The following is a 15,300-nucleotide window of genomic DNA, read 5'->3' on the forward strand; positions in this document are numbered from 1 at the left end:
ATTATATATATATACAACGTAAAGGTTTTTCTCTGTAAAAACAAAGAAAAAAATACAGGGTGTCCATAAATTACAGACATTACTAAATTATATTTTTTTGATAACATAACAGGTTAGATAGGATGATGTCTATATTACAATAGCCAATAATATGTTGTGCATTTATGGTAATATTACAATCAGGAAATTAGCATTAGCTTATCTCCCGGAACCCCGGTTGAAAAACAGTGAACTAAAGTATGATGGAGGGTCAGCAACATGTGTCTTGCTGTAAGGGAGATAATAGTTACTCCAGTTGGAAAAGGGAGAAGATGAAGTTGTGTCAAATGGAATTACATTCTGTCTCAGAAGTCATGATCAGTATTGACTTTCTCAGTATAATTATTAAAGAAGAATAGAACTGAAGTTATATTAATAGATCTAATATTTTCATTTTTTCCTTATATTTTCCTAATATTTTCCTTTTTTCATTTTTTTCAGAGTGGTTGAATTAACTGGAGATTTTACTCCTGATATGAAATCAATTGCTAATGCTGACCTTATTGTGACAACACCTGAGAAATGGGATGGTGTTAGTCGAAGCTGGCAAACAAGAACTTATGTCAAAGATGTAGCTTTGTTGGTTATTGATGAAATTCATCTTCTTGGTGAGTTATTTTTATATTTAATTACGTCTTTTATTGCCACATAAGCTACAGATTTAGTACAATACAACGACAATTTACAAAAATGGTTGTAGTTTTATATTGAATATGTGAGATTGAAAGATGTGGTAGCAAGGTATGGGTGATATTTACCACTATCACCCACCTTTCAGCAAATTAAAAACAATACAGTTGCATTCATACTATTGGAAGAATCCTATTAAGTTTGTTAATTATTTGTATCTCAGATCAATATACTCATTATCAATATTTCATACCTTCTTTCCATGTTGGCATGGGTTAGATGGGTTGTCATGGTCCAGTTTGAGCTTACTACTCTCCTAGATGAACTGGAGGACCACATCTCGCTTATACATTCTATTTTGGCATAGTTCCTGTTGCTAGATGCCCTTCCTGTACTTTTTACAGAATGTACTGGATGTATTATAATGTGGACCATCAGCATTAGAGAGGTTGTAATGTTCTTGACAAACCTAGACTGTCTTCTTTCCCTATATTGTCTGCATTCATTTGTCAATCTTTTTACATGTATTAGGTGCATTTCATCTTGGTACCAGTATTAAGAGAGAGATAATCCCTGTCAGATTAAAGAGTCCTCCCTTCTGTAGGTTATTTATGTTCTTTCAAGGCAAATGTGACTAAGTGGGTGAACAGAAGAGAGTGATAACGGAGAACCAGGTTGAGAAGGTGACAGAACAGAGAGTATAGGTATGATGGGAGAAGCAGATAGAAACAAGAGTGAGTAATGAAAGAGAAGCAGTGAATTCCAGCTACATATTGGTTATTGTACTCCATCCTCCACCATTTAGTTTCCTCCATATTACTTTTTCTTCCCCCATCATACTGCAAATGTAGATGAAGCTTTTTTATTCAATCATCATCATCGTTTAACGTCCGCTTTCCATGCTAGCATGGAAAGCGGACGTTAAACGATGATGATGATTGAATAAAAAAGCTTCATCTACATTTGCAGTATGATGGGGGAAGAAAAAGTAATATGGAGGAAACTAAATGGTGGAGGATGGAGTAATGGAAGCAATGGAGAGTGATATATGTTAATAAAGAGTGACAGAGGAGAGGCTAATAAGAGAGAGAATGAAGGATTGAAAATTAATTGTGAAAATGGATGGTGATAAAAGAGCAAATAATGGGTAGTAGTAAGAGAGAAGCAGTGGTAAGAGAGAGTGATGGATGACAGTAGAATGTGACATGGAGGAGAGAGAGAATGACAGCGCTAGAGAATGGTGATAGTAGGGGATATTAGATGGACAAATGAGATGATATAATTCTAAAGAAGCTATATGTGCATGAAAAACAAAAAAGGTAGATATGAGAAGAATGCTTTTGATCAGTGTTCTCTGCACTATTAAGGTTGATCTGGGGCTAAACATTAGCACCATTAACTGGATATACACTCACATCAGCTGAAAAGTTCAGCAGATAAGCAGAATGTTTAATCCATTTTTCTGTAGCTCTCTGTTTTGTTCTCCACTATTTAAGGCCTTTTTTTTTTCAAGTTATTAAATGTTACATATTGTATGTAACAGTGTTTTCCTAATATCCAACATCATGACTGGCCTACTGCTTTTTATGTTTCTTACCTACATCAACTCTTTTCTTCCTAATTTTTTATCTGCCAAAGTGCCTATAAATCATTATATATTATAATAGGAAATCAGTTAACATAGACACAAAACAATTGTTCTTGTTACCTCTCATAGAGACCAAATTAAAGGTTGTGTCATCTTAGCACTTCCTGCATGTTTTCTGGTTCCTAGTATGCTATCAAAGGACTGTAGTAGGTGAGTAAATTTGAAAGAAAAGATTGGATTGTTGAATCCTGGATCTCAGAAATCACATGTCCAAACAAAAATAGCTAAATATTTTGAGGGTAAAAAGGTTAAAAAAGAATGGCATAATTTTTTAAGAATAAGGTAACAGAATTTAGCAACAAAATGAAGTATAAAGGCTACTAGGCCTGGGCTGGAAGTAATCAATGTTAGTGAAAGCATCATTTATTCAACCATCATAGAAAAGTAGGTATTGCATAAACATGGAACCAGATGTTAAGATATTGATGGAACTGATCAACAATCAATGCTAAAAGACAGAAGTGAAAAAAATGGAAACTGTGTAGTAGTTTAAACAATCATGTTTAGTGTATGTGCAAAGTAACAATATAATATCTCAAGAAAAGTGATGAAAATAAGTTAATATTTTTTGTCCATAAGTTTCTTTCCATTTCATACTGTACTGCACATTGGTTTGTCCTTGGATTAATCAGTAGTATATCAGTTTTCTTTTGAAAGGAGTTTACTGGCACCCTTCTCTCTTATTCAACCATTGTCCATTTCTGAGGGATAGTTACTGTAAGTTCTCCCTCTTTCATGGCCTCTTTTGCTGCTCAGTGTAGCTAATAAAGTGGGAGAGAAAGAATTGACTTTGTTGTTTCCAGTACTTCCTTGCTTTTTATTTATTAACTTTGGAACTTGAAAAGCAAAGTTGACTTCACGGGTTTGAATTCAGTGCACAGAAAGCTGGAACAAATATCAAAAGACTCCCTACAAGACATTCTAATGACTGCCATTTTGCTACCTCAGCCTTAAGTTTTAGAGCATTAAAAATTTGTATCACTTACTCTGATATAGTATGCTCACTTGTCCACTTCTGTCACCAAGCTACAATTGCTGAAAACTTCCTCTCTACACATAGTACCATGGAAACCTCATTTCAACTTGGTAGGATGACTGTACACCCTACTCCTCTTTCCCTACATCTGCCTACACATTGGAGACAACTTTTATGCCCAGTGACATCAAATTACTTCTATTCTCCTAAGTTTGTAGTGATAGCTACTTCCTTACATCAGATCATGGAGTCATTCTTTATCGGACTGCTACCGTGCTCTTCCACCTCTCATTTTGTAGCCTGGCCACCTCTTCCATCAGATTGTTGAAACAGCCTTTATTGTCAGCAGTTTCAGGTGTCCATTCAATGTACTCTAGTTGTTGAAGCCACACCCTCCCTCTTCTAAAACTATGGAAAGACAAAGCTGCTCTGCCATAGAGAAGGCAACCCTTCTTAGAAGTTGGATTTGCTGAACAAACACTGTTATAAAACATGTGCAGGAATATATATGGACCTTGGAAGCTACAATAAAGTTAGCTTATCTAAAAGAGCAATAACTATGAAGCAACTACAGAGTCATCAAGTTAATGGACAAAGTTATGAAAATAGCAGAAAGTTATAACATATTGGAAAGGAAATTAGTGTAGATTAGATGCAGTTTGCATTTGTACCAAGGCAGGGTAGCACTGATATCATGATCATCATCACCATCACCATCTTTTAACATATGTTCTCTATACTAACGTAGGTTGGATGGTTTGACAGGAGTTGGCCTGCTGGAGAGCTACCCAGGCTCTATTTGTCTGTTTTGGCATGGTCTCTACCACTGGATGTCTTTTCTAATACCAACCACTTTACAGAATGTAATGGGTGCATTTATGTGGCACCAGTACCAGCATGGGTGCTTTTATGTGGTACCGACCTGGGCACTTTTATGTGGTACTGGCACGGGTGCTTTTATGTGTGTCATAAACCAGTTCAAAGGAGGCTTTTATCTCTGCTTGCCATCTAATCCATTAATCACAGCTGTCCAATGATTAAGACACTTTGATTTATATTAGGTAAAAACAGTGTGCATCTATCAACGTCATTCGACAATATGCCGCATTTTCGTACTCAATACAAAATAAGATATCTATATTTTTAACTATTATTTACTATTGTAGAAAGGAATTAATGATAGGATATAATTCATAACAATGTGGTACTAGCACCCATGATCCCTCAAGACTAAGATCTCTCAAGACTAGGATCTCTCGCCTGAGGGAGGGATGTAGAGGACATGCCTGCATGCATGGACAGCTATGATTTTACTTAGCTTCATATGTCTTCTCAAACACAGCAAACTACCAGATGTCTTGGCCCCTTGTTATCTCTTCTCTGAGGTCCGATGTCTGAAGATCCTTTCTCACCACTTAGTTCCACATCTTCCTGGGTCAACCCCTTCCACATGTTCTCTCCACAATTAGAGCTTGATACCCTATTTTAAATCACTTTACACAAGTTCTTAGTTTAGAGCAAACCATGACACTTAGCATACATTGACTTGAATAATGTCTTTAACAGGTTTCTGTGATTTGTCGCTAGGTAGTGACTTAGAAATGTGTTTGAAGAACAGTGTAGGCCATGTGCAGGGATAATGTCTGCAAGATGAGATTTAGCAATGAATTCGGTAACAAATCTAGTGTATAAGTTGATGTCCATTAGTGACTGGTCCTCAACTCTGACCTGTTTATTATAGTTCTCTGGGCTATATATTGAGGCATTAAATAATGGTTGTCTGTGGGAAGTCTTGCATGATGATGACCTAGTAGTCATAACTGAATCAGTCAAATAGTTTTTGATCCACATAGTTTTAACAACTATAAGCTTATTTGCTTATTTTTCTTTTCTGTACAATCTTGTTGGATGTTAAACCTAATCTACCATTCCTTTTAATACTACCTCTTGTCCCTTAGATACTTTTAGCAGAGTCTATTTTTTTGCAAACATTTAGGTTTGGTCCCCCAGTTTGATAAGTCCTTCCTCTCAATAGTCTTGTAACTGTACTTTCTATATATTTAGTATATTTCTAGACTTATTATTGAATTCAGTGAAAAATTCTTTTGAATAAGTATGTAGTTTGAAATCACATTGACACTTTTAAAGCTGTTGTGCTTCCATCAGGATTCTCCATTCATAAAACATTACAAAATTGTGTCAATTCTCACATGGTGAAATTTTGATTTTTAAGGTATTTTTTTGCTGTTCCTTCTTTTTCTTATTGTGAAAGATTGCTTAAGTTTAAACAAGTCTGCAAATGGGTTTTCAGTCCAAAGTTAGCTTTCAAGTGGAAACTACTTTGTTATTGATCTAAACATATTGAACACATGGTGCATTATTGAATCTTCTGCATCTTTGTTACAGCAGATTGTGTTTGACAGCAAACAAAGATCCAATGTTTTCAAAACCTTCAATATCAAGCTTAGCGACAAAGTCATCTCAGAATTTTAGCTTTCACTTAACACTTAAACATTTAAACCAGCCATGTCTGGCTAAAATATTCAACCTGTTTTATGTTTAAACTGGCCAGATTTGGCCTTTCACTCCTACTCTTTAATGTCATTCCAAAAAATAAATATTGGGACATCCCCAAAATAATGCAGCTTTTTCAATTGCATGAACTAAAAGTCAGAGGGGGACGGTATAAACTACCTGCATCAACTTGCTATAAAAGCAGGTAGTAATTTTACCTTGTACTTTCTCCTAGTGCAAGAGTGCAGTTCAATTTTAACAGTTATTTTTTCAAAGCTATAATGGAAGTGACATAGGAGCATATTTGGCATATTTTATTCTATGAGTTCAATAAAGGCAACAACGCAACAGAAAGTGCAAGGAATATTAATGCAGTATATGAGGATCAGACAGTAAGTGTAAGCCAGTGTCAATGGTGGTTCCAGAAATTCCAAGCTGGAAACTACAAACTAGAAGACGAGCCTCATCCTGGAAGATCTGTAGAGCTTGGCAAGGATGTTCTGCAAACCCTGGTGGAACAAAATCCAATTATAACTAGCAGAAAGGCTTGGATTTGGTCATTCAGCCATTCATCGACACCATCGGAAATGTCAGCAAATTGGGTCAGTGGGTTCCCCCACCAACTTTCTGAGTCTAATCACGTGCAGAGAGGGAATGTGTGCACTTCTTTGTTGTCATGTCTCACAAATTAACCCTTTTTTGGACCGAATAGTGACTGGTGACAAGAAATGGGTTCTTTATAAAAATGTCAAGCGCCGAAGACAGTTGGTAGGGAAAGGAAAAACACCGATACCTCAAGCTAAAGAAGGTTTTCATCCACATAAGTTGTTGTTTTCTGTTTGGAGGGATATGAAAGATTTAGTCCTCTCTGAACTTTTGAACCCAAACCAAACAGCTTGAGCAGCTTAAGTCAGCACTAGAAGCAAAATTACCGTCTTTTGTTTCCAGACAAAAGGTGTTCTATCAGGATGATACTCGGCCACATACAGCAAGGATGACATTTCAAAGGCTGGAGCAGTTTGAATGAGAAACGATGCCCCACCCACCATATTCGCCAGACATTGCCCCATCTGATTATCATTTATTCCGCAGTCTTCAAAATCATTTGAACAGAAAAAATATGAATTCTGTAGACGAGGTCAGAGCAATACTGGAGGAGTATTTTTCATCACAGACAAGTGAATTTTGGAAGAGCATTGTAGAAAATGAAAGAGAGTATATTTTAGATTAAAAAAGAACTTGCATTTATTTTACTTTGGACTTCTAAACATATAATACTGATAGCTTGCATTGCAAGATTAATCTCAAATACATTAAAATATCAGAAATAAGATTCAAGTAAATATATTAGCAAGATAGGTAATGTTTTTCTATCAAACATTGATATTTTAGCTTCATTAAATGCTCAAAAAATATTCAGATAAAAACAGGCCAGTTTCTTTGGTTTGAAAAAGAAAAAACTGTGCCAACACTTTTTCTCATGATAGCTAGTGTATTTCATATAGTAATAAAATCTCTGCATTTAGTGGTTTGAGTTAATAAAATTGCAGTATCTTTTACTATTAATTTCAGATCTTGAGACATACAATCAGCAATTATGAATTGCTTGACAATTACAGCAACTATGAATCCATTCAACATTCTGATTTTTTTTTTTTATATTCTTGCAACAGAATCAAAAATTTCTCCTATCACAGTTTGAAATTGATCCCCTCCCTCCCACCATAAATGAGTTAAATTAAATATTGCTTCCCCTGTAGCATGATTCTTCGTAGAGTGACAGATTAATAATTCTTCTTCAATGCTACTTTAATAAAATTGGGTATAAACATAAGCAAATCTGACAAACCAAGCAACATTTCTTTATTCAACCCATCTTATTAGTTCAGTTTCACAAAAAAGTGGCATTTTGATATTTCATGAACATGCCTTGAAACTGTGACTGTCATTAGAAAGTAGGTCTGAATTTAAGCTGTTACTACTTAAAGCCTTTCCACATTCAACATGTAATTGGTTTTGAAGTAAATAATTATATACATTACAAACATAATGTATGGATAAAATTGGATGGTTTGGTATGAACAAAAACATTTCATTCCAGATAACTATAATTTTAGGCATAATTTTTTTTCATTTGCCATACATTCTACCAAATGCACAGGTCTTTATTATGGTTTCTGCAGGCATATGTGCTTTGCTTGCTTTTTCTAGTTGATAGCAATGTGATTTGAATCATCATCATCATCATCATGTCTGTTTTTCCATGTTTGTATTGGTCGGATGAAATTCATTGAGGTAGATGTCTATAGCCAGATGCTCTTTTTGACACTAACCTTTGCCTGTTACCAAGCAAAATAATATTTCCCTCATCCTTCAAACATGAACAATACAATGGCTGCTATGATTTTACTGATGATTGCAAATGAATAACATTTTTGTATGACGGTAATGTTTGTTTACAACTAGCATGTGATGAACACACACTAACACATATACATATATACTCTCTTACTTATACACATATATAGGAGATGGTGCTGAAAAGTTCCTGGCTTTAAGGGTATTGTGAAAGGCCTGGTTGGAGGCCCAACCTTCTGAGTTCTTTTAGAGGACTTAGAAAAACTGAAAGACTGCTGCAATAAGTGTGAATCTGAGAGGGGAATATGTTGAATAAAATCATAATTAACTGATCCTCCTATATTTTCTTTTACCCAAAGCCAGATACTTTTCAGCACTCCCATGTACATTCTTGCTCATACACATTTATACCTGTCCCCAACCCTTACTTGTTTTCAAGCAAGGTAATATTTCTTCATGGCCAGACATATTTTTCATGGAAGAATGGAAATGGAAAGCTCAATTGTGTAATGGTGATTCTCATTTTACAACCATCACATGATATCAAGACAAGGTTACACACGTACACATCACAATAGGTTTCTTTCAATTTCTGTCTTCCAAATCTGTTTGCAAGGCTTTGGTTGGCCTGGTGCTATAGAAGACACTTGCTCAAGGTGTTGCACAGTGGGGTTGAATCTAAGACCACATGGTTGAGAAAGAAACTTCTTAACTATACACCCACACCTCCACTACTAAATCAATTACGTGCTTACTTAGTAATTTAGTTACCCTTAATGTCTCTCTCCTCTTTGCTGAATTTCATATGCATACCAAAGTATTTATAACATCATTTAAGTTAATTACAGCAAATGGACATGTAATATGAAATAATTGTGATTGTCTCGTTAATTATATTAACTGGTGTTTTCGTCATGTAGTGTTAACCTTTATATCATATATATTACTATATATCATTCATAACTTTGTGTGGTCTTTGTACAATGATAGGTACAGAAGATACCAACAATTAAATAGAATACATCCTATCTGGTTACTTATCTTTCATTCTTTTTGTAGAGGAGAAGAAACAGTGCTTTGTCTTTCCAGGCTGCCCAATGTACAACTAGTTAAATAAAAATGAAATTAATATTCATTTAGTATTCCTACAATTCAAAATTGAAATGAAAACATGGGCAAGAGGGAAGTTCAGAAGTGATGCAGTTTGTTGAAAGTGTTTAGTCTGATATTTGGGAGGCCAGGCCGTAACGGTGAGGAGAGGAGATAGAGAAGCATTACACTAATTTGTCTTATAATACATATCTAGGACTACATTATCCATTGTATCACTTCATTATTCAAGACGCTAGAGCAGGGATGTCCAGCCCACGGGTTGCATTGCAGCCCATTTAATATGTTCATGCAGCCCTCTGGTGATTCAAATTCTAATTCTGTTTTATTTTCTAGTTATATTTTCATTTACTTTGATAATGTATGATGAGAAAATTATTCTCAGAGTATGCTATTTTGAACAGACCAATGGAAACCTCAATAAAGGGGGGTAAAGTGAGGGAGGTCATGGGATTTATGACAGAATAGCTAACTCTACACTGTAGAATCAACCTTGTTGATACATAATTAACAGCCATTGTTTCAGTTGCAAATCTTTTGTAGTCGGATCAATATTGATTGTGTTATAAGGCAGCAAGCTGGCAGAAACATTAGCACGCCAGACAAAATGCTTTGCGGTATTTTGTTTGTCTTGATGTTCCGAGTTCAAATTCTGCCAAGATCGACTTCACCTTTCATCCTTTCAGGGTCGATAAATTAAGTACCAGTTGCATACTGGGGTTGATCTAATCGACTGACCCCCTCCCCCAAAATTTCGGGCCTTGTGCTTAGAGTAGAAAAGAATATTGATTATTTTATTTCCTAACCTTGTTTACAATGTCAAGTGATAGTGACTTCAGTGTTTCTAGTCTAGGCTAAGCCTAATGCTAATGCTTTATGTGGAAGAATCTATTTATTCTTTATTTGTTTTTGATTTCTAGAATATTAATATCAGCATCATTACGTAATAATTTTAATTGTTAATTTTAATAGCCTATTATTTGATCATGGCATCTGATACTAAAAAGAGAAAAATAACAGAGGAAAAAAGAAAATTCAATATCCTATGGACAGAAAAATATTTCATAACTAAAACATGCAATAATATTATCTGCCTCATATGTAATGATAACATTGCTGTACGCAAGGAATATAATATTGTCACTATGCTGCCAAACATGAGTCACAATATAATGAATTAAACAGAGAAAGAAGTGAAATAAAAATAGATGAATTGAAGAAGCTTAGTTCAAAACAAAACAATTTTTAAAAATCGGTACATATACAAAAGTTAGTTATTTAATAGCTGAAAAATTGGCTCAGAAGGGTAAGCCACTGATAAATGACGAATTAATAAAAGAATGTATTGTAATTGCTTTCCATGAATGTTGTCCCGAGAAGGTAAACTTATTCTATGAAAGAAGTCTTTCGCATCAGACAATTGGTAGAATTAGTGACTTAGCTGACAGTATTGTGGATACATTGCAGACTCAATTATCTAAATGTGTTCATTACAGTATAGCATTGGACGAAAGTGCTGTTCAAAGTGACACTGCACAATTGGTTATTTTCATCAGAGGAATTGATGTCACTTTAATATCATTGAAAAATGTTGGACGTGTGTCATGTGAAGGGTACAACAACTGGCAGGGACATAATTGAGCATGTTAATTTATCATTAGAAAAGTTCAATGTTGATAGAAGTAAAAATAATTCAGTTACAACTGATGGTGCTTCTGCATTAACTGGTAAAAATAATGGGTTTATTACATTATTCAAAGAAATGGTTGATCATGATATACTTAGCTATCATTGCTTGATTCATCAACAGCAATTATGTGCTCAAAAATTAAATATGAAACATGTGATGACAGATATTGGGAATGTTGTTAATTTTATCAGATCTCAGGGCTTGAACCATCGTTCATTCAAAGCATACTTGGTAGAAGTTTGCAGTGTGTATGAAGACGTTATATACTTCTCAAAAGTCAGATGGTTCAGTGAAGCAGCAACTTTGAATATATTTCAATTATTATTGCCTGAAATACAACAGTTCATGCAAAACAAAAAGCAAAATGTTGATTTTTTTAGCATATGAAGAGTGGTTGAATGATCTGTCCTTCTCAGTAGATATCACTGAAATGTTAGCTGAACTTAATTTGCATTTACAAGGAAAAGACCAGTATTTTGTTCAATGCTTGAGCAAATAACACGTTTTACTAAGAAATTAGATCTTTTCATAATATAGTTGAAGGGTGGAGAAATTGTACATTTTCAGAATTTATCTAAAAGACAAGAAGAATTTCTTGTAAATTTTGAAAAATACACTAAATTAAGTGAAGCTTTGTTTAGAAGATTTTACAACTAGATTTTCTAACTTCAGAAAGATAGAAACTGAACTAAAATTGTTGAGTGATCCATTTTTATTTACGTATGTGGAAGCACCAACCACATACAAGATAGAACTCATTGAGCTTCAAAGTAAAGAAGTTTTGAAGACTTATCATTGAGAACATGCCCGTTTTGACTTTTACAAGAAATTGCATTTTTTCAATGAATTTGATCAAATTGCCAATTTAGATAGAAAATTATTGTGCATGTGGAGTAGTATATACTGTGAACAATTCTTTTTGTGTATGAAAAACATAAAAACTGCTGAAAGAAATAGGCTGAGTTATTGCCATTTAACTAACATGCTTAGAGTAAAGAATAGTACCATAAAAGCAGATTTTGAGAATATCATAAAAGGAAAGCAATGCCAATAATCACATTGATTTTATATAAGTGTAATTTCATTTTTACTGTCAATAGCACATTATTTTGTATTTATATTTGTTATTAAAAAATTTTTTTCACTATATTTTGATCTTTTTAAAAGCTTATATCTAAGTACTGGTGAATATACTTAAATTTATAATTTAGCCCACTAGGTAAAAAGGTTGGACATCTCTGCACTGGAGTATCTTTCAACAAGATTTAGCTGTTATTTCTAGCCATTCAAGCAACCATGAAAATGCTCTGGCATTGACTCATTTGCTGTTATAGTATTGTTCTGTTGTGTTGTAGATGTTTAGATGTTGCCAGTGGTTATTTGGACATGGAGTTACACTTACTGCATGGATTGGGCTACAACTATTCTCTCAGCTTATCTAAATCATTTGTTAGTTTCAATATTTTAATTTTGGCACTATAAATGGCTATTGTGTGTGTGTGTGTGCATATTGAGAACGGGTTTCCTGATTTATGAATTTGTGTGTGGCAAGACGAGTATAGATCAAGCTTTTTGTTAATGTAGAAATTATGTTCAATCTGTCATGCCTGTGAGTTCTCACTTCATTTACTCTTTATATCTCAGTATTGATTGAACATTATGTAACAAAACAATAGTTGTCAGGTATCTTAGGTGATAACAAGGAAATCTTCAGTGCTGATACACACATAAGCACACACAACTGCTGCCACCCAATAATCTATCAAACAATACTGCAAAATTATTTGCAGATACTCTCATATGGAATGGATTATTTATTCACATTGTAATGGACACAGACATAACTGTGTAGTCAAGAACTTTGTTTTGCAACCAAGTTATTTCTGGTTTGATTTCATTGCATTGTCTTCTAACCTTAGCCTTAAGTTGGCCTGTGTCATGTGAGTGAAACATGGTAGCTAGAACTGTGCAGAAGCCTATTAGATAAATATGTATTTGAGTGGTTGGCGTTAGGAAGGGCATCCAGCTGTAGACACTCTGCCAAATTAGATTGGAGCCTGGTGTTGCCATCTGGTTTCACCAGTCCTCAGTCAAATCGTCCAACCCATGCTAGCATGGAAAGCGGACGTTAAACGATGATGATGCAAGTATGTATTTGTTTACAGTGGAGTAAGCAACTTCTTGTCAGAAGTAAAAGGCAGTGAGCTGGCAGAATTGTTAGCATGCTGAACAAAATGTATAGTGGCATTTTGTCCTGCTTTACATTCTGAGTTCAGATTTCACTGAGGTCCACTTTGCCTTTCATCCTTTCAGGGTTGATAAAATAAGTACCAGTTGAGCACTGGGGTTGATGTAATCAACTTAACCCCTGCCCTGAAATTGCTGGCCTTGTGCCAAAATTTGAAACCATAGTTAATGAAGAAAGTGAGGTAACTCTCTGGGGATGTAATTTTAGTAAACTTAGACGTTTGATAAATAGATATCAATAGAATGAGTGTGGAATTAAGTTTAAGTATTGAAATTAATATAATTGATTGAAACACTAGGAGGCAGAGTCCCAGCAAAGCCTTTGTCCCATTGATTGAAAGCAGTAAAAAAAGGTTATTATATAATTGTAAGATTAAAATTTAGACAATGTGGAAGCTAACAATAATAACCCCAACTAAATTTTATATTCTAAAGAACCTACACTGACACATATACATTATTAGATAATGATAATGATTGACTATCAGCTTTTATTTATCATACCTAGTCATCCCCACCCATATGGGAACAGTATTTCAACTCCCATAAAACTACCTACTTATTATCATCTCCATATATTACTGAAATGCATGTGTACAACAGTCAATATTTATATATCTACATAATAAATTGATTTGTTTACATATTTGTTTAATGATCTATTGTTGTTCTTAAAAGGTGTTGCCATTTGTTTGAGAATAGCTGTCTTAATTTTCTTATCCCTTAATTAATACCTATGTAGTCTATTGATTTTTGTTATCTAATGGGAAATTGCATAGTCTTAGTAAATTGATAGCTTCTGCTTCGGTAGCTGATTCAAGGTTGTGCTGGTATCAGTTATATAATAGTATACAATAGGGTCAGAAATACTGGCAGATTTTCATCACAGAATCAAGAGGTGTAAATCTAACCTGGCATGTCTGGATTTAATATCCAGAAGTTAAATATAATGCTGTTTTTATTTATTTATGGTTTGCTCCACATTTACAATGTTGTCTAGTATTTATGTTTTAAAGAAAGCTACTGGCTTTTAGCCCAAAAAAAACAAGTTCTTTTCTTTTATTCATTTTTCTATAACATTTTTATTCATTGTTTTATAAAGCAAAACATAGATTTTAGTACAGAGAAATATAACCTTCATGAATAATTTACAATAGTATTTACTGGAATAATGTCAAAGACTGACAAAATAGAACTGTTGACATGAGCATTTATTAAGACGATGATGATGATTGAAAAACTACCCTCTCCATTGGCCCATAATTATGTGTTTGCACTATCCAGTTGCACATACTTTCCTTAACAATTAGAGATTTATTAATCTAGTTATTGTTAGACACCACCATCTGATCTTTAGGTGCCCTTAGCAGCATTCTCTGTATGTATGCATTCAAAACAGAGTTTTGTGTTTTGACTGTGTTGCTTTTACTTTAGACTTGGCTTGCAAATGTTCTGACTGAACATCAACTTTATTATCTTACCAGTTTGAGAGTGCCTTTAAAGATCTCAGTTATTACCTCTCCTCTATGACTCATCATCATCATCTTTTAACATCTGCTTTCCATGCTGACGTGGGTTGGGTGGTTTGACTGAGGATTGGCAAGCCAGGAGGCTGCACCAGGCTCCAATCTAATCTGACAGGATTTCTACAGCTGGATGCTCTTCCTAACGTCAACCACTCCAAGAGTGTAGTGGGTGCTTTTTACGTGCCACCAGCATGGGGGCCAGTCAGGCAACACTGGCATCGGTCATGCTCAAATGGTGCTTTTTACACACCACCAGTGTGGGTGCCAGTCAGGTGGCACTAGCATTGGCTACGACTATGATTTAATTTGACTCAACAGGTCTTCTAAGACTCAGTATATTGCCTGACGATTGAAGGGTACTTTTAAACGGGCCAGTCATGCGACACTGTCATTGGCCATGGCTTCAATCTCACTTGGCTTGCCGGGTCTTCTCAAGTACAGCATATCTCCAAAGGTCTCGGCTGCTTATCAATGCTTCTGTGAGGCCCAGCATCCGAAGGTTGTGCTTCACCACCTCATCTCATGTCTTCCTGGGTCTGCCTCTTCCACAGGTCCCCTCCAC

At 34.9% G+C, this 15,300-nt stretch overlaps 1 protein-coding gene across 4 annotated transcripts in view; it reads left to right on the forward strand.

Annotated features, from left to right (window-relative positions):
- The window catches only part of LOC106884418 (activating signal cointegrator 1 complex subunit 3), a 493,492-nt gene that overhangs the window by 65,081 nt on the left and 413,111 nt on the right, over nt 1–15,300 (forward strand). For all 4 annotated transcript variants that reach the window (XM_014935791.2, XM_052972249.1, XM_014935790.2 and 1 more), the window contains one exon: nt 481–647. In XM_014935791.2, coding sequence (XP_014791277.1) covers nt 481–647 — 167 coding nt within the window. The remainder of the gene's footprint in view (nt 1–480; nt 648–15,300) is intronic.

The sequence above is a fragment of the Octopus bimaculoides genome, chromosome 1, assembly GCF_001194135.2.
Source record: "Octopus bimaculoides isolate UCB-OBI-ISO-001 chromosome 1, ASM119413v2, whole genome shotgun sequence".
NCBI lineage: Eukaryota > Metazoa > Mollusca > Cephalopoda > Octopoda > Octopodidae > Octopus > Octopus bimaculoides.